This window comes from Phycodurus eques, chromosome 6 (assembly GCF_024500275.1).
Source record: "Phycodurus eques isolate BA_2022a chromosome 6, UOR_Pequ_1.1, whole genome shotgun sequence".
NCBI classification, from domain to species: Eukaryota; Metazoa; Chordata; class Actinopteri; order Syngnathiformes; family Syngnathidae; genus Phycodurus; species Phycodurus eques.
The window spans coordinates 28226786-28244505 of NC_084530.1; the positions used below are offsets into that span (position 1 = coordinate 28226786).

At 41.1% G+C, this 17720-nt stretch overlaps 2 protein-coding genes and 1 long non-coding RNA gene across 6 annotated transcripts in view; 1 reads left to right on the forward strand and 2 right to left on the reverse strand.

Moving 5' to 3' along the window:
- Nucleotides 1-4453, reverse strand: part of atad5b (ATPase family AAA domain containing 5b) — a 7650-nt gene extending 3197 nt beyond the window's left edge. For 2 of the 3 annotated variants that reach the window (XM_061678780.1, XM_061678779.1), the window contains exons 1-7: nt 2890-3260; nt 2540-2798; nt 1462-1701; nt 1289-1385; nt 1108-1208; nt 627-775; nt 382-553 (exon numbers count right to left, since the gene is read on the reverse strand). In XM_061678780.1, coding sequence (XP_061534764.1) covers nt 382-553; nt 627-775; nt 1108-1208; nt 1289-1385; nt 1462-1701; nt 2540-2798; nt 2890-2970 — 1099 coding nt within the window. In that variant the 5' untranslated portion in view covers nt 2971-3260. Of the gene's footprint in view, nt 1-381; nt 554-626; nt 776-1107; nt 1209-1288; nt 1386-1461; nt 1702-2539; nt 2799-2889; nt 3261-4364 lie in introns of those variants that run through there. The other variant, XM_061678781.1, reaches the window with a different exon arrangement.
- On the reverse strand, nt 3411-16108 carry suz12b (SUZ12 polycomb repressive complex 2 subunit b). Of its 2 annotated transcripts, none has more exons than XM_061678783.1 (17): nt 15788-16108; nt 15403-15547; nt 14548-14594; nt 14384-14448; nt 14226-14294; nt 14092-14141; nt 13416-13501; nt 13114-13345; nt 12927-13032; nt 11832-11937; nt 11580-11757; nt 10034-10119; nt 9804-9947; nt 7801-7958; nt 7518-7716; nt 6395-6474; nt 3411-4828 (listed from the first exon to the last, which is right to left on the reverse strand). In XM_061678783.1, exons 1-17 carry the CDS (start codon nt 15800-15802, stop codon nt 4513-4515), a joined length of 2082 nt encoding a protein of 693 aa, XP_061534767.1. In that variant the 5' UTR covers nt 15803-16108; the 3' UTR covers nt 3411-4512. The 2 variants fall into 2 exon arrangements, with proteins under 2 accessions (XP_061534767.1, XP_061534766.1); XM_061678782.1 differs by having other exon boundaries at nt 10034-10122.
- LOC133403672 (uncharacterized) lies at nt 9289-10285 on the forward strand. The gene is made up of 3 exons (XR_009768721.1): nt 9289-9364; nt 9476-9598; nt 9811-10285. It is a non-coding gene; the product is annotated as an uncharacterized LOC133403672 (long non-coding RNA).
- Nucleotides 16109-17720: the final 1612 nt, after the last annotated feature.

Sequence of the window (17720 nt, forward strand, 5' to 3'; positions counted from 1 at the left end):
TACATTCCCAATTATTTAATAAAAAACACCTAAAAAGTTACTGTTTTTATTGCTTTTATTGTATTATTTACAATAAATCAGTGAACCAATAATTCATTGTGATGAATGAATTTAAATATATACAAAATAATTTAGATCTTACCAATTTTTGGGGAATAAAGGGCGAAATTAATGCAACAAATATTACAGGACTTTTGATAATGTAACTGCTTGGGTCTGTCTATCTAGACAGTATGTGAACTGCGACTGAGTGGTGGCCAGTCCGGGGGGTTCCCCGCCTTCTGCCAACCCGCGAGCCGAATGAGGACCAGTTCTATAGAAGATGGCTGAACGGATTGCAGCAAAAGAGTCTACTTTAATGTTCCTGGTACGTAGTCCTACCAGCTAAATGTTCACTTCTAGGTGAGCATCCTCTGGTGCCGTAGTTGCTGAAGTACGCCGGTCGCGGTGGGTCCTTCCCGGCCGTCTCCACCAGGTGGGACTGGGTGGCCTCTCTCAACTGACACAGAACCTGGCGGCCATTACGCTGGGAGGAGGAGTTCACCTCAAAAACCTGTGGGTTCACATAAGAGAGGGATTTGAAAGTCTTATAAAAGCTGTACGATGACGCCTCTGTAGATGGTGACCTGGAAGCTGAGATCCTGAGCGCAGGCGTACACCGACGCCGTCTTGCCCACTCCTGGAGGCCCCGTGATCAGCATGGTGTTGTACGGCGGCGGCTCACCGTGGTCCTCTGAGCCCGCCTCGCCCTGGAAGTCTCCACAATCCCACGAGTCTGCATTCAAATAACATGTCTGCCTTTTTATATTCATATTTTATCATATAGTTGTACTTTTCTTCTTTTCTTTTTTCTTAAAAAAAAAGCAGAGATGTGATTTAAAGTCGTCATGACGAAATTTTAAGTAGTGGACTAGTTTACGTCTTTTTTACTTTTATGACAGTTAGGAATGTACAAATGGCAATTAAAATGTTGCCTGTACGTTTCTGAAAGCGTTTATGACAGCAACAGTTCAACAACCGCAACCGATTATTTGGATTTTCACTTCTGGGAAAATGTGTTGTCGGAGGTCGACCAGCTGTAAATAGAAACGTCTTTTACATTTTTACCTTGTGTGGAAATGTTTCTGCGGCTCGTTTCTTCGTTTTTTATTTGCTCCATTCTCCTACTCTCAGCGCAGTCGGACCGCCGTTTCCACATTTTCAACCAACTGAAAAATAAAGTACTGTGCAATAGACCTTCTACCAACATGAAGAGTTTTAAGTGTGTCTGTTAATTATGTGCACTTACCGGTGCAACTTGCTCACTTGGAGGTTATTCCCAATAAGTTCACTTGCACACTGAGGACTGTACTTGTCTGTCCACAGCACATCCGCACAACTGGACACTACATTAGCGCACACATTATTGATACCACACAAACCCGATCATTGGAAACACTGATCAGAATGTCTACCTTTTACCTTCTTGGATAGTTTTGAGTGTTTTTTCCATATCTGTGCGACTTTCCCCGCTTTCACTCGCAACCTGCTGCTTCAGCCTCCGGGTGCGGCTGAGCCTGCTCACTCTGGGACGCGTTTCAACTGAAAACTGCGTCGAGAGGTTGGAACTAGCAGTCTCTGTAGTCATGATATTAGACCTTAGGTGTTTGGAGTCCTTTTCAGAGCTTTCTTGTTTCCTCTTTAAATCCAGGTGCTTCTCTCCTTTCAGAGGTAAATAAAGACAGACGCAAATGGTAAGATAACATCAGATTGTCAATGTCATCTCCTACACCTAAATCCAGGTCAAACTCAGGCCTGAGGGCCAGATCCGACCTTACACTTCACCTGAGGTGGCCAATAAAAGTTTGCCACCAATAAGATTTGTTCCTTGAGTTTTGTTCAAATTTAGTTTGATGATGATAATCAAATGCAGTGGAAATAACGTAATGTGATGGGATTTCGATTCAGAATTTTCAGGGTGGAACACTCAGTATGGTACCGATATGTACAACATCCCGCACGGAACATATTAGGAAAGGGACAGGAAGTGTAACTGTCTTGCAATTTAGCCACACTTTTACTTTGTAAACAAATACAGTGCAGCCCAACCTCTGGCTAGCGGACATCACGGCTAGCAATATGCTTTTGGCAGTGCTTGTTAACTAATTTGAAAGTGAATATCAGTGCAACATGAAAAAAGCAATACAAAATTGCTTTACAAAATGTTTGTATGGCGCAATAACTCAAACTTTTATGGTTGCACTTGTCTGCATCATTCTTTGCCTTAAAAAAAACTACTGGATTTTCGTAAAAAGAAAAAAAAAGATTAAATTAAGGATTGACTTTGAGAATCTTTGGTGGAGTATTTACTTCTAGCATTTTTATTTTTTTTTAACATTTCATCTGTCACTAAATCCTTGTCAAACGAAACATTTTTATTTTTTTGCATTTTGTTCCCTGACTGTCAACCTTAAAACCAATGTACTTACAGAGCTCTGATTTTGTTTTTTTGCCATTCAATGAAAACAAAATTGACAACCCCGAACTAAATGATTTATACCTTTTATTCCAGAATCTGGTAGCCTCTCTCTGGCTTTCCTCTGCAGCGTTCCGAACACACTCTGGACCGGGAATGCTGTGTTGGATGCTTGGATGTCCCGCAAAATGCTGTGCAGCGTTGGCGACGATGGCACACGTCCTTTCCCCGGCTGCAGGGATGATGAAGGTGTTGGCACCTTTTCACCCATTCCCATCAAGTCAGCATCACTCTGAGGAGGGGACTCTGTCTGCCCACATTTGTTCCTTCTACTGCTTCCCTGCTATAGATTAGATACATTCAGATAGGTAGCTAGATTAGCTAGGTAGCTCGATAAAAATTGTAAACAGAAACAGACAAGCTAACACCCTTACCTCGACTGCTCGAGGTTTCTCTTCATTAACACAAGAAACATTGTCTCGACTCTTTTTGGTCCGTTCCAGTTTTTTTGGCATGATAAAAACGCCAAAATGTCAAAAAGCAGACTTGAAGCATTTTGAACATGGCGCCTTTACGTCGAACATTCTCCTTCAGTTGACTTCTCCAAGCTAGCCATTAGCCGTTTTATACACTCGACCCAGCAGTTAGCGATAGCCAATTTATAAATATATATAGAAAGTGTTCGAGTAGAAGACAAGTGACATTAAAAATTAATTACGGTGAAACGTCGCATTTTTCTTCAATGCATATCTGTTAATCAACCTTTCTTGCAGAAGCGAAATGGTATTTGACTCACTATCGCCGCCTACAGTTGTGGAGACGAACTTCGCCTCAAAACTCAACAGTAAGTGCGACATATTTGCAATAGAAGAATTATTTAAAAATGATTGGAAGATGTGGCTGAGCGTTCAGTGGAACTTTTCACAGGAAGCTCACTAAAACAATACAGCCCATATGAAGTTGAATGTTTTTATTTAAATATAAAAACCCTAAATCAAGAGTGTACTTCTTTAAATGATTCTCAATGGGGTGTTTTGTAAATAAAAGGTGATGAAGTCTCCCTCTATCCTTCTTTCTTTACCAGATGAAAATAATAAACCAAATCATACTTATAAACAAAATTATACCAAATTTGGATTGGTAATGCACCATAATTGTCAGTTTATATCCACCGCTCCCCCCTGCCAAAAACAAAATAAAACAGAACAAAAACACTAACAGAACTCAAAATACTGATAACCGCTTTGGTAACCCGGAACTGAAACTAAAAAGTAATTGTGATCCTTTGAACTCTACTATCCTGCAAAAAAAACCCAAACAAAGTTTTCTTTTTTTATCCCAAACATAGTCTCTTATTGACATTTCTTTCACTCAGTCTCAACTGTGATACTAAAACACACCATCTTCAGATTCTCCACAGATGACTGAAAAAAGGCTGAGTTACTCTTTTGGGTGCAGCTCTGAGGTTATGAAAAAGGAAAATCTCTAAATACAAAAACGGCAAGTGCTAAAAAATAATCAGCTAAGTCTTTTTTTTTTCCTTCAAAACAAAAGGTTATCATGTATGTGTATAATTCAGTTGAGTTTCAACTTCTGATAATCCTCATCTATTAGGAGAGACGCACTAGAACAAGGGTGGGGAACCTTTTTCCTGTCAGGGTCCAGTCCTCAATGGGCCATACTAAATGTATGAAAAGAAAAAACATGATTTTATATATTAGGAGCATTTGTGGGTTAAAAATTTGTTTGGGGTTTGATGGTAAATTGCATCAAATAATTTTATGAGGCGGGGTTCCCCACCCCTGCAATCTGTTCACACCCACCCAAGTCATGTCATGTGATGCGGGTGATTCACTTCTACATCGTTCATACGTATTTGGTTGCGTTCAAGTTGTAAAAACTTGTTTACCTTGTATATTGGTCTGTTTGCAGTCAGACGCTCTGCTGACCACTTCTAAGCACCAAAAGGTTGGAAATGTTTATTGAAAGGGGAGGAAACTGGAAAACAAACCCCTCCCCCGTGACAACTAATAGTTCCGCCGTGCATTAAGCCTGCATCAGTCCGTGAGAGCACTTTTTGTCCTCTTGCCCTGCTTCCCCGCACTGGAGGATGGCGCACTGCCGTTGCAGCTCCCCGCCGCCGCGAGGAGCACACACTCCTGCCTCTCTTCGGCGTCCTCCGGGAGCTCCTCCTGGATCTGCTTCAGGCGCGTCATCGCCCGGTCGATGGTGGCTGTGCCCACCAGGTTGAAGTCGTGCATGCTCACTAGGTGCAGGAGGAAGTTGCGGCAGAGGTTACGGCGGACGATGTGCGCGCCGCAGTCATCCACAAAGAGCATGATGGCCTGGTTCATCTGGTTGTCCGCGATGAAGCTGCCACACAGACCACACCACAGCTTTCATGTCTGAGAAATCTCCAGATATTCCTTTTTGTGCGTGCAGTTGTCTGATGTTCACCGTCAGTTTCTTTATAAGGTGCTCTCAAAATCACTTAAAACATGTAAGAATGTGTAGTTAAAATGTTTTTAAAGGCTATTTTTGAACAATACATTCTCTTTATTGTTCCTAATGTCTATTTAAGTGGGTCGCGAATTAACGACAACTGGAAAATGTGTGACAACAGTTGAGAACCAATAGTTTAAACTAATTATTAGTATATAGTGTACTGTGTATAGTACCGTATTTCCACGACCATAAGGCGCACTTAAAAGTCTTAAATTTTCTCCAAAATGGACAGGGTGCCTTATTATGCGCCGCGCCTTATGTAGTGCACCGGGTAGTGCACCAAAATCTATAAATGTTGTTGTGTGATGAGCGCTCTGCTTGACTGACTGGGAGCATTTCCTGCCGACACGCTGCTTATACAGAGGAAAAGCAGATATGGCTGAGGACAGCATGCGGCCATTGGAAGGGTGCGCATGAAAGAGGACGCTAAAGGCACACCCCCAGTAGGTATATGTGCATTGTGCAAAACAACATCGGTTTGGTTTAGGACCCCAAAAATGGCACCTACGAAGAGACATGCTTACGAAGCAGTTTAAACTGCAAGCTATCAGTTACGCAGAGGAACAAGGGAATCGAGCAGCCGCGAGAGATTTCAAGATTAACGAATCCATGGTTCGCAAGTGGAGGAAGCAGGAAAACGAGCTTCGCCAAGTCAAGAAGACGAAGCTGAGTTTCCACGGAAACAAGGCGAGGTGGCCCGAGTTGGAAGACCAACTCGAGCAATGGATTAATGAGCAAAGAACAGCCGGGAGAAGCGTCTCTACAGTCACCATTCGACTGAGGGCAATAACTCGGAGCTTGACGAAGGAACTCCATCCGCTGGACATCGGTGTAAACAGGGCGTTCAAAGTGAAGTTGCGAGCGGCGTGGGAGCGGTGGATGACAGATGGCGAACACAGCTTTACTAAGACTAGGAGGCAGCGCCGGGCGAGTTACGCCACAATTTGTGAATGGATTGTGGATGCTTGGGCTAACGTGTCTGCTTGCGCTGTTGTTCGAGCTTTCGTAAAAGCCGGCATCATTTCTGAGGAGGCTGACTCCGACAATGACGAGAGGGAACCCGGCGTGTTTGATGGAGAACTTGCCCAGCTGTTCATTTCTGATACAGAGCACGAGGCCTTTGATGGAATTGTGGATGAGGATTGATCAAAAAAGAACGTGAGTACATTGTTAAATACATGAATAAAGCACAACCGAACTCAGTTTTGCTCCCGCTGCCTTTTTAAAAACATTGTTTTAGCGTTCATGCATGCGACCGTATGTTTTAAGCTAGCGTGTGTTTTACAATGCCTGCGCCCAATAATACGGTGTGCCTTATGTATGTGTAAATACAGAAATAGACCCCGTAACGGAGACTGCGCCTTATGGTCGTGAAAATACGGTATATTAATGTTGTGGTTGCTGAGTGTACATGATGATTTGGTGTCCGCATACCCATGCTGCATGACATGAAGGTTCCACAACTTCATCACCTCCTTCTCTCCCTCATTGACGTCCGTGAACTCGTCCAGTTGCTGGGCAAATAAGAGTATTTAAAAAGATTATTAAATCAATAATAATCTATAAATCGCACAGCTGTCAAATCAAGACAACTGGGACCAATGAAATTAGTCTTAACACAATCAAGTTCAAATGTCAAACTTAATTTCATGGAATTTCCTCAAATAATGGCTGTCACAATAACAGAGGTGCAGCATCAACTTCAGATCAACTAATAGCACCCTCAAATAAATGTCTCCCTTTTCCCCACAAGGAAATAAACATGTTAGTAAAATTATCTCAGCTCATAGACACCGTTGTTCACACACAGAAATTGAAGTTAACTTCAAAGCCGGTTTGATCTGAGTTGCTGACCAAAACAACAAAACTGAAAGTTGTGTTCTGCATTTCTCCAATATACTACCTTTATTTTTATTTTTTTTTACTTGTTTTAAACTGTAGTACTTTTACGTATTATTCCAAAATTGCGTTCGCACAAATAAAGGCGTCCCTGTAGACACCGCCAGCCACCTGTACTTGAGTAAATAAACTCAGGTGAACCCCCGCATATTCACGGTACGTCAATCAGCAATACTTGAGGGGAGCCTGTCCTCTGTTATGAAAAACTCAAACTCACCTTTTTGTGCTCAGGCGAAAGCCTAATATAATAATATTGCTTTAGCGCCATCTTGTGCTATCACAGTGTAAAGCAACTATGTTAAAGTGAATGGGGAAGCTTCATTTTGTCAGGCCATACATAACCCTGTCTAATAAAAATAAAAAATAAATAAAAATTTAAAAAGTCCTTTACCGCCACTTTGTGGCATCTATAGACAATTACAAACCTTTTTTCAGCCTTTGTTTCTTACTCGCCGTTTTTCACTATATGCGCCAGGGTTTGGTCACAATCTCCCGCAAATAATGGGGGTTGACTGTACAGTAGCCACAACACAACTACTTAATCATTACATCTTTTTAGAACCATTTTTGGCTCAAACTTAGATGAGATTCACTAACAGTTTAAGTCGTCTGTGGCCGTAATAGCGCAAAATGTCTGGCAGTGGCAGCTCTTCCTCACCGTGGCGGTCTTCTCTCGGAGCCACTCGGGGTCCCGCTCGTCCTCGCTGTCCACCTCCATCTCCTGGGGTCGCAGCGGCATGCAGCTGTCACTGTGGAAGTAGAGGCGGTTGTGTCCGCTCACGTAGGTCCTCTGCTGCTCCAACTCGCCGTCCTCGGACTCGAGGAACTCGGACAGGCTCGGCTTGGTCCTCTTGGGCCTGCAAAAGAAATACACAGTGTAACCATATAACATGACGATGCCATGGTTTCTACTCGGTGTCACGGTGTGGTCAACAGCTTACCTGCAAACCAGTATGTGGGTGACGGCGGTCCTCTTGACGGGGCCATTGCGGCTGAAAGCGAAGCCCGGTTGGCTGTGGATGTCCTGAGGATTGCCAACGTATGAGCCGTCGTAACACTCGTTGATGGACACGTCTATCCTTGCTCCTTTGGGGTGAGGCTGCAAATTGTAAAAAAAAGGAAAACAATATTACAAACACATGGTTGAAGTCAATTTTTGTTTTCATGCATTTCAATATCCTCCTCACTGCCGTAAGAAAAGCGAAAACAAAAAACAAAGTTTTCCTAGCTGCACTGTTGCAATGGACAAAAGTGAAAAATTATGCAAGTAGAAGTAAAAGAGTGTACAATTACACCCCGCACCCATATTCACAGTTCGGCGTGAGCGAATTAATTACAACTTTAAATTATTATATTGATTGCCGGTGTAGTCTACTTTGCTGTTACAATTTGCCTGTATTCCCGAACATTTATTATTGTCTGTAAATGCCAGAAGGTAATTTGGATAAATTAGTTTATCTAAAGGTATGGTGCGCATACATGTTTGCTCATGTGTGACGTCACGTCAGTTTGCGCCAACATGGTATTTAGGCTAGTATGCTAGCGAATAGTGTTGATGAGTCTCATCTGAAGACAATTACGATAAATACTTGAACTACTGATTGCAGTTGTTTATGTAACACGGGTTCGTGACTGTGAACATTCAGGCATTTCAGAGCGGAATGAACAGACCAAGAGCCGCGACTGTATTCTCTCGCTACATACAGTCTGCAGCAGTCAGAGTACAACTCCAAAAAATACAAACTATGATGCCTTTTTTCTTTGAATTTTTAGATGGTTATTTTTACGCATGCTTTTATTTTCTTGTAGTTCTATCATTGACACTAAATTCTTGGTTCAATTCAACATCTACTGTGAGGATTAATTTTTAATAAACTCAAACACATCCTAGACATGTGTTGATGGTGCTTTATGATCCTCCTTTGGGGTGGGGGGGATCAATTGTGAATTTTCACTTTTCGTGGCAGGGTCTGTTCCCTATCCCACGTAAATAGTGTGGGTTTACTGTCGTTACTCCACCCAATAGAGAAGTTTTTCCATCACAGTTTAATGATGCATTCACACCTAAGGTCAAAAGTGGCATCAAATTGGTCAAAACTGAAGGAGGGAACTCTTTTTATGCCCACGTTGAGACCTCTAATACTGCTGGAGAAAAAAAACCAAAAAAAAAAACGCCATCAGAACAGGTAAAAACTGCAGTGCGTGACCGTTATGTTTACTAATGTTTATATATTAATAGTTAACTTATTTTCACACTTTGTTATGTCATGTTTCCAATGAGGAAAATTGTTTCAACATTTTAAACTGTTGGCTTATCAGCATCAAACTAAAACTAAATACTGTAATATAGCCGTCAAGTAAGACAACAAAACCAATTGTACTTGTGTGCTCTTTGAGTGCGCGCCCTAAGATGCTTTTCACAAAGCTGTGAAGTTGGAAACCTCCGACGTCAAGCTCACATTGGAGATCGATCACAAGATGACAAAACAGATGCCTAAGCACAATGTAAGCATTTAATCTTTGAGGTCCAAAGCACTTTTTTATTTTTATTTTATTATTTTTTTTTTTTTTAAATCATCCATCGATTTTTTAGTCTTGTCCTCATTCCGCTTGCAGGTGAGCTGGAGTGTATCCCGGTCGACACTGAGCGAGAGGTGGGGAACACACTGGACTAAAAGTTATTCAGTAAAATGCATTTGAAAAATGCATCAAGACTGCTGGAAAGGATTGGGTCTGTTGGTAAGACTGCTTTCTATTCACAAGCAAAAATACTAGCATATGGCAGTTGTTAGCCATGATCTGTTTTATATTTAACTGAAACATTTTGAGGTCTGATACAAGTCTTGAATGCAGTGTAATTTTTTTTTTTTTTTTTTAAAAACCCATTGACTTTTCAATACTCATTTTTATTCCCACAAATGATGGGAATGTTGTTCTCTCTTACCACATAGTTGAAGATGAAGCGTGAGTGGGAGAGTTTGAGGTGTTTGAGCAGGCTGTAGAGCTTGCTGCAGTTCAGCGTGCACCAAGGACAGTGAAGGTCATCCCTCGCCTCCGTCTGCTGCCGCGTGTTGTTGTTGTACAGGAACTAAGCCGAGGGAAAGGTCACAAGACGTCCAGTAATTGGATGATGAAAACCATAAAGACGGTGGCTCCTCACATCAAAGTGTTTACCTGATAAAATATCCGTAACTTTTGGCGTGGCTCACATGGGACGAGTTCTTTCCTTGTGTGGATATCTGTGCTGACCGACTCTTTCACTGCTAAAAAGGAACATATGGAGGAGTTTGTTCAACCATTCATTAAAACACATGCTTTATCCAAATGTAAACACAGCGAGGCTTCTCAATAGTATCTCTTATTTGATATAATGGCCCACGTGACTCTTTCTGTGGTCCATGTAAGTGATCATCTATCATAATGTCACTGCCGAAATCACTGAACTATTATGGTTGTGATCAAAGGGTGACTGTACAAGCTGAAATAGCGAGGAAGGTGGGTTGGATTACATTGGATCAGCATTTACAGTTATTACACATTAGGTTTAACGATGATGTGAGTGAGATGAAATGTAAGGAGACTTTTTCTCTTATAGAGCGAATTGAACAAAATGTCATGTTAGCATCCTAAACAGAACTACACTGTACCAAGTAGTCAGTTTTACTGAAACATGAAAGTACTCTTTGGGTAACTTTCTATTAGTTAAAAGAAAAAAAATAAATCCCACACAATGTGGAAAATACAATTTAAAAAAGGACTTGTTGATTTGATCAAGAAGTCAAAGAAAGTACAATGGTTCCTTGACATACGAATTTAATTTGAAATTCAAAACAGTTCTCTCAAATCATATTTTCCCTTTGAAACGAATGAGTGTGCCATTAATCAGTTCCAGCACAACATTGTGCTTCTTTTGGTGTGCGTGTCTTGGACACCGAGGGCCAGTATAACACAGATAGGAACAAACAAAGAAAGGTTTCACAACTTAATCAGTAAGCTGCAGTAACAATAGTTGTTTTTCGCAGAGGATGAATAATATATGCCAGCGAGTATTTTTATCTTGTCATTTGACACGTTTCTCCACCGTCTGTGTTCAAATATCTCTTGCGTCACTCTAAGGGTTATAACACTGCTACAGTCATTGCTATTCATTAGCCTGTCTATAGCGTTTTGCATCGTGATTTAGCATAAAGCTAGTAGACATTCCAAAGGCAAAAATGGGTCGTCGTTTTAAATACGCAATGTGAAATTCACTTGATTTTATGTTTAGTTAATAGTTTGAAGGTAAACAACAAACAGCTTGAAGCCACTTTTTTAAAGAATTGTTCACTATTTGCAAAACTCATTTTATTACTATCCAGGCATTCTCTGTACCGCTTACTAGGGTCACAGATGTGCTGGAGCCAAACCCAGCTGACATTGGGCGAGAGGCGTGTGCACCCTGAGCTGGCCGCCATCCAAATGCAGGGCAACAACCATTCGCACTCACATACACACTTACGGCCAATTTAGTCTTATTACCTATTATTCAGAATTGTATAAATATTTTATCGATTTTTATTTTGGTGCCATTGCTCACCATTTATCATCATACAGTTTTTCATTTTCACATGAGAAAAATGTAGATTGGAGCTGCATAACAGTTTTTTAAAAAATGCTAATGAGCCCTTCATATTATTAGAGGATTTGTCTCTATAAGCGCCTTAATCAGAACGGGTCTTACCCAAGGGTGTGGCTCTGTGGTGACTGGTCCTGGTCTCCATGGGCCCCGAGGTGTCCGAGTTTCGGGTAGCCAGAGGTTTCGCCACGGGGGCTGTGGACTTCCCGGTGGCCTCGCCCGTCCAGCGCAGAGTGAATTGCAACGTGGGTCCCTGAGAAAATGTTTCAAACGGTGGCAGTCTCTGAAGGGGGAGACATGATGGTCAGTACATGTCTACAAGCAGAACCTTGATGTGGTCAGGAGCCAAACGCTCACCTTGCCATCAAGAATAGTCTCCCACGTGGCTCGCTTCTTGCTCACGGGGCTGTCTTCCATCCCCTGCATGGACACCTCGTACTCTCCATCCAGCAGCTGCAACCTCCTGCACAGGCATTTACACGAACCGGTCACTTCATTCGGAAAACAATCAAATGTGATCTATTTCACACACTAGTTTTTTTAATATATATATATATATATATATATATATATAGCTTGCCTTTCGAAAGATAAAGCTCAGTTTTGATTGACACGGACAGGGCGGCAATTTAACAATATGGTTATTATGGTTTGCTGTGGTGTACTGTACCAGCTGTACAAGCAGTTTGTAAAAATAAGACTTGAGAGATGAAGCCTTTCTAATTCTTAAACAGATTTTATTATCTTTTTCACTAATGGTGAATGGCAGTGGCGTCGAGAGGCCTATTTTAGGGGGGCTTCAGCCCTAGCGTGTTATTCAGACTTGAATGCTAGCTATTACGATTGAGCAGCCTGATATGAAGGGGGTTTGTTTGTGATGAATAATTTAACAACTGAAAACTCTGAGACACTCATACCGTTTGTTACAACAGATCGCTGTGAGCCTTTTCAAGGATGATGGACTTAAAAACGAAAAGAACACACGTTGTTTCGAATATGATACAAAGGTGGCACTTGCCAAGGTGCAGCTGTGCATTCCTGTACTTACTGCTGTAAGGCAAAAGCAAAATGTACAATTATTTTAAGTAAATATCCACTAAAGTTAAGATTTTGTCTAATGTGCGAAATTCCTCATTTGTCGGTTTTGTTCTTTGAACACTGATTTTGTGTGAAATTGATGTATCGGTCATTTTGTCCACTAATGTAATATATACATATGTTTTGAAGTTGATTTTTTTCTCCCAATTACTAAGTGCTCTGTGAATGCACGTATAAAACCTGTCAGGTTCAGTACTTGCAACAAGGTTAGGAACCACTGGAAATAGAAAGTATTTATGTATTCATTCAAACTAAAATGTATTTACAAAATATATTTGTAGAGGGAATTGCATACGCAATAAAAGACAGTGTTGTGGTGAGTGTCAATGTGCCGAAAAGTATCTACAAATGTACCTGTTCTTATCAAAGACAGTCATTTGAGCAACATATGTCTCTGTTGTCTCCCCTTCTTCCTTATGAGACGAGTTCCTCTTCTTTCTACTCTGAGTATCTCTCACATCTACACACACACACAAACACACCGGTATCACATATGCATCATAGAAGCCTTCACTGTCGACTTTGAGCAGCTTCTTCTTACCGATGTTCTCGTTGGCTTCACCGTTGGGCAGGCCGTTGGCATCCCTCCGGCCCGTGCGCGACACCCTGAAGAGGAGTGAGTAGGACTTGACCATATGGCTGTTGCTGGGCTCAAACTCGTTGCTGGACACCAATAAGGAGGGACAGGAGGCCAGCTTGCTTTGCTGGCTGTCAGGATTCAAAGGCACCTGCTTTTTACCTGTAGGCACTTGCTTAACTGGACAGCTGACATCCTGCAAGAAGCAGAGGATTGAATGAATAAACGAGATGACAGGAGGTAATCGGCTGAATGTGACGCCGTACCTTGCGTTTTTTATGGCAGACTTTGACAAGTAGCACCTCCAAGGAGACGGAGTTTTGCTCATTCTCTGAGTTCTGAGATGGCTTTTCTACAAGTGGGAAAAACAAAATCCCATTGCCATCATTTTCATTTATCGTGATCTAATAGGAAAAAAAAAAGTGCCATAACGCAAGATCATTTTTAATACTTCGCAGGAAACTTTGACGACATGCATCATGACTCATCTGAGAGACTGTTTACATTCCTTATTGGGTGCTGCTGTTTTGGTTAGCAAGCGAGTTCAAATTGACTCAGCTCTTTATTACTTGTCTGTGTGTGAAAGGCGGTGTCTATGAAATGAAATAATTGTTATCCATTTTTCCTTATAGGGAAAAAGGAGACGTCGTTTAGAGTAAGGCATACATTTGTCTTGAGCAGACGTCTCACCCGGCAACTAATTTGGGCAGGACACTACTATAAATGGCCATTATTTGAGGTACAGTAATTTTCATAATGTAAAAAAAGAAATCAAATCCCAAATATTTTCAGTTACTATATCTATCACATCATGTCTTTCGCTACTTTCTTTCATGTGTCATTTCCAGTCAGAGGATACCTATTCAATACATAAAAATTCACCTTCATTCATAATCTAGTCAACATATTAATCCTTTTGAGTCCATCTGTACGACTACTTACCATCCTTATGGAAGAACCCGGTAAATGTTAATTGCAGATGTGAAGACAAGCTAAAAACACACAAAAGAAGAAATTAAGCTAAATGTAGTTATTTATTGGTAGTAACATTGAAAGATCTCATCGACCAATGTTACCTGGGAGATTCCTGCTCTCCCTTCATCTTCTCTACAGTTTGCAACAAGTTATCTACTTTGAATGCTTTCCTGGGAACAAAAAAGAAAGACAGACTTGGAATTTTGCTTATAAAACAAATCGCAGTAGAGACACTTGAGATTCATTTTTTGGGGGGTACCTTTTAGCATTTGAACGACCGTTTCTATGAGACATGAATGTGAGAGTCCTGTGCAAAAATATTGGCTACAAAGAAAGAAATCAGGTGAGGGGTGGGAGGGGGTCAATTGTTTTTAAATCTTCAATTTATTAAAATAATTTTTAAAAACTAAGTCTGTAACTTACCGCAATCAAGTTCCTAGTGCGAAGAAATCTGTATATCTGTGTTGGCTCTGGGAAAATAAGAAAATAATCAAGACTAGACAAAAGGGAATAATACAGAGGCTTTTGAGAGTTTAAAAAAAAAAAAAAAAAAAACTGACAAAAGCAATAGTTCTCAGCGTGGAAAAGTCAAGCGTTCCCTTGTGCTGTTACTGTCACATCCAAACAACTTAATCAGTAACACAAATCTGTTTAGTCAACCAACTCGCAGCCAGTCAACGTAGCCAGTTTATTTTAACACAACACAAACAAATCTAGATTAAAAGAAAAATGGAACAAGTTGTAACCATTTTACAGGTATGCAGCTGTGGTAAAAGCAATCAACTGAGTCTTGATAACCAAATGGCACGTTAACCTATGCTTTAAAGGGTTTAAACCACGGGCAAAGGTAATTACTGAAATACTATATCATTTCTCCTAGTGATAAAGTTGAGCAAGTTGTTCAGGATTTTTTTTCTGTCACCAGCATTCAAACAAGTAATGGCCCTCTTTCTCTCTCTCTCTCTCTCTCTCTTTTTTTTTTTTTTTTTTAGACAACCAACTCAAACGGTTTTTAAAAAGTTAGTTAACGTACCTAGTATATATTATTATAAAATAAACTATATGACATTAAAAGAACTATGACAATTAGACACTACTTTTCAGTTATGGCCTGGGAGGAAAAACAATCAACTGTGTATGGTAACCAAATGAAATAGCCATGTCAACATGGACTTTTAATAAAAAATTAAACAGTGCTTAGAGCGAAATAGAAACTACTGATTCAAAATATTAGTGAAATGAAAGTAAACAACGACGTATCAAGGGCTGAAGTCTCACTTTCGAAGGCCTGGAGGAAGAGCTCATGGTCGGCCTGAATCTGCTCCATCTTCGGCTTCTTCACGGAGTTCAACATCGCCGACGAGGCGGGGTACACGGCTCCGTTCGCTTTGCAACCCGCCCCGCTCATAATGTGGCCGGAATTCTAGGGGCGGACATAATATCCACAATAAAACACCCAAAAAAAGACCCGACACACAATGGCTGTGTCGCAAAAGTTACCGCAAGCAAACCAGTAGGCGTACGATTAGCACGGCGGCTAGCGAGAGCACATTGCTAGCACGCTAGTTAGCTGGGGTCGCTGTTCTATTTCGTCCGGCGTGAAACTAATACTGACGAAATAATTCAACTCGGTGTGTATTCGATTTGAATAAAGACAGCCTACCCTGGCGGATGGCATCAATTTGTTAGCTTCGCTGCCCCCAGCACAAGCCTGGAAGAATCAACAGCGGAAGCCCATCAAGACCAACAGGACGCGACGACAAGCTGCTCGTTGGCTAGTTAGCTAGCGATGCTAGCATGGTTTACCGGTAAACGAACCGGTAGCGATCCCGGATTGCCGCGTACACCCACCGGTATTGTTCTTCTATCGGATATGGATTTAATAATTTGGATGACATTCATCAACATCTATTAGTAATTTATTGCCGTGCGGCGTCCCTTCAATTTGGAATGAACAACAGAGCATTGCTCGTTGGTCAGCCAATGGGAGCCAGACTGTGCGAATCCACGGCTGTGATTGGCTACTGGGAAACTGAAGTGACGCGTAAACCGCTCTCGGTTTCTGCGATTTTGCGGGAAACGGAGCGAGCATTCAAGTGGACGAACGTCACATCATCGGTGGATTATGATGTGAAAAGTGCGACAAAATATCTTGAAGAAGAAGAAAGTGCATTATTCTACACATTTGACTTTATAGTCAATTAAATGTAATGTGTATTAAGAATTGATCGCAATGCGTTCTTAAACATTGTAACTCACTCGCTCGCTAAATGACTTAAATCACTATAACAATTGAAATAACTGCATTTTGGTCAGCATACTACATAGATGTGAAAGTCCAGCAATGTTTTTGAGATACAATACATTTTTAAAAAAATCAGGGAAGTAAGCAAAAATTGTGGGATGTAATTGTCATGCATTTATTTAGTTGTTTTATTGTGTTACAAAATGCGATTGGTATGGATTAACCAATTAGAATAAATGTTTAAATTAGTATCCAACAACCGACGGATGATTTTTACCATATTTATATACCAGTGATCAATGAAGTGTGGTACAATTTACAACATTTAAATCAAAATACAATCAAACCAATTACAATGGAGCTTGTATGTATGCATATAGTTCGTTTATTTTTTAAATCCAGCACAATATATATATGTATTACTTTTCATGGGTAGTATATTGAAAGTCAGAATTCCTCTGAGAGGACCAAATGTTTTGAGATCAGTATTCAAGCCAACCATTTTTTCTTTGTATTTCTACATCAAAGGAATTCCTTCAGCCATTTGTATGTTTATTAGGGTTTCCCTTCTCTTCTCAGACAATAACCTGTCTTTGGTTTACAGCAGCCCCATGTGGGGCACAAGCCAGTGCAAGAGTCCCAAGCCCAGATAAATGCAGAGGGTTGCATCAGGAAGGGCATCCGGCTTAAAACGTTGGCAAACAAATATGAGCGAGGATAGAGATGGAAACATGTTGACTGGTGCCAGCATTGTGCTAGATAGATGGAAAGACTAGTTCGAGGAGTTGATGAATGAGGAAAATGATAGAAGGGAGAGTAGAAGAGGCAAGTGTGGTGGACCAGGAAGTGGCAATGATTAGTAAGGGGGAAGTTAGAAAGGCATTAAAGAGGATGATAAATGGAAAGGAAGTTGGTCCCGATGACATTCCTGTGGAGGTATGGAAGCATCTAGGAGAGGTGGCTGTGGAGTTTTTGACCAGCTTGTTCCATAGAATTCTAGCACGTGAGAAGATGTCTGAGGAATGGAGGAAAAATGGGCTGGTGACCATTTTTAAGAACAAGGGTGATGTCCAGAGCTGTGGGAACTATAGAGAAATAAAGTTGATGAGCCACACAATGAAGTTATGGGAAAGAGTAGTGGAGCCTAGACTCAGGACCGAAGTGAGTATTTGCGAGCAGGTATGGTTTCATGCCTAGAAAGACTACCACAGATGCATTATTTGCCTTGAGGATGTTGATGGAAAAGTACAGAGAAGGTCAGAAGAAGCTACATTGTGTCTTTGTCGATCTAGAGAAAGCCTATGACAGAGTACCCAGAGAGGAACTGTGGTACTGCATGCGGAAGTCTGGA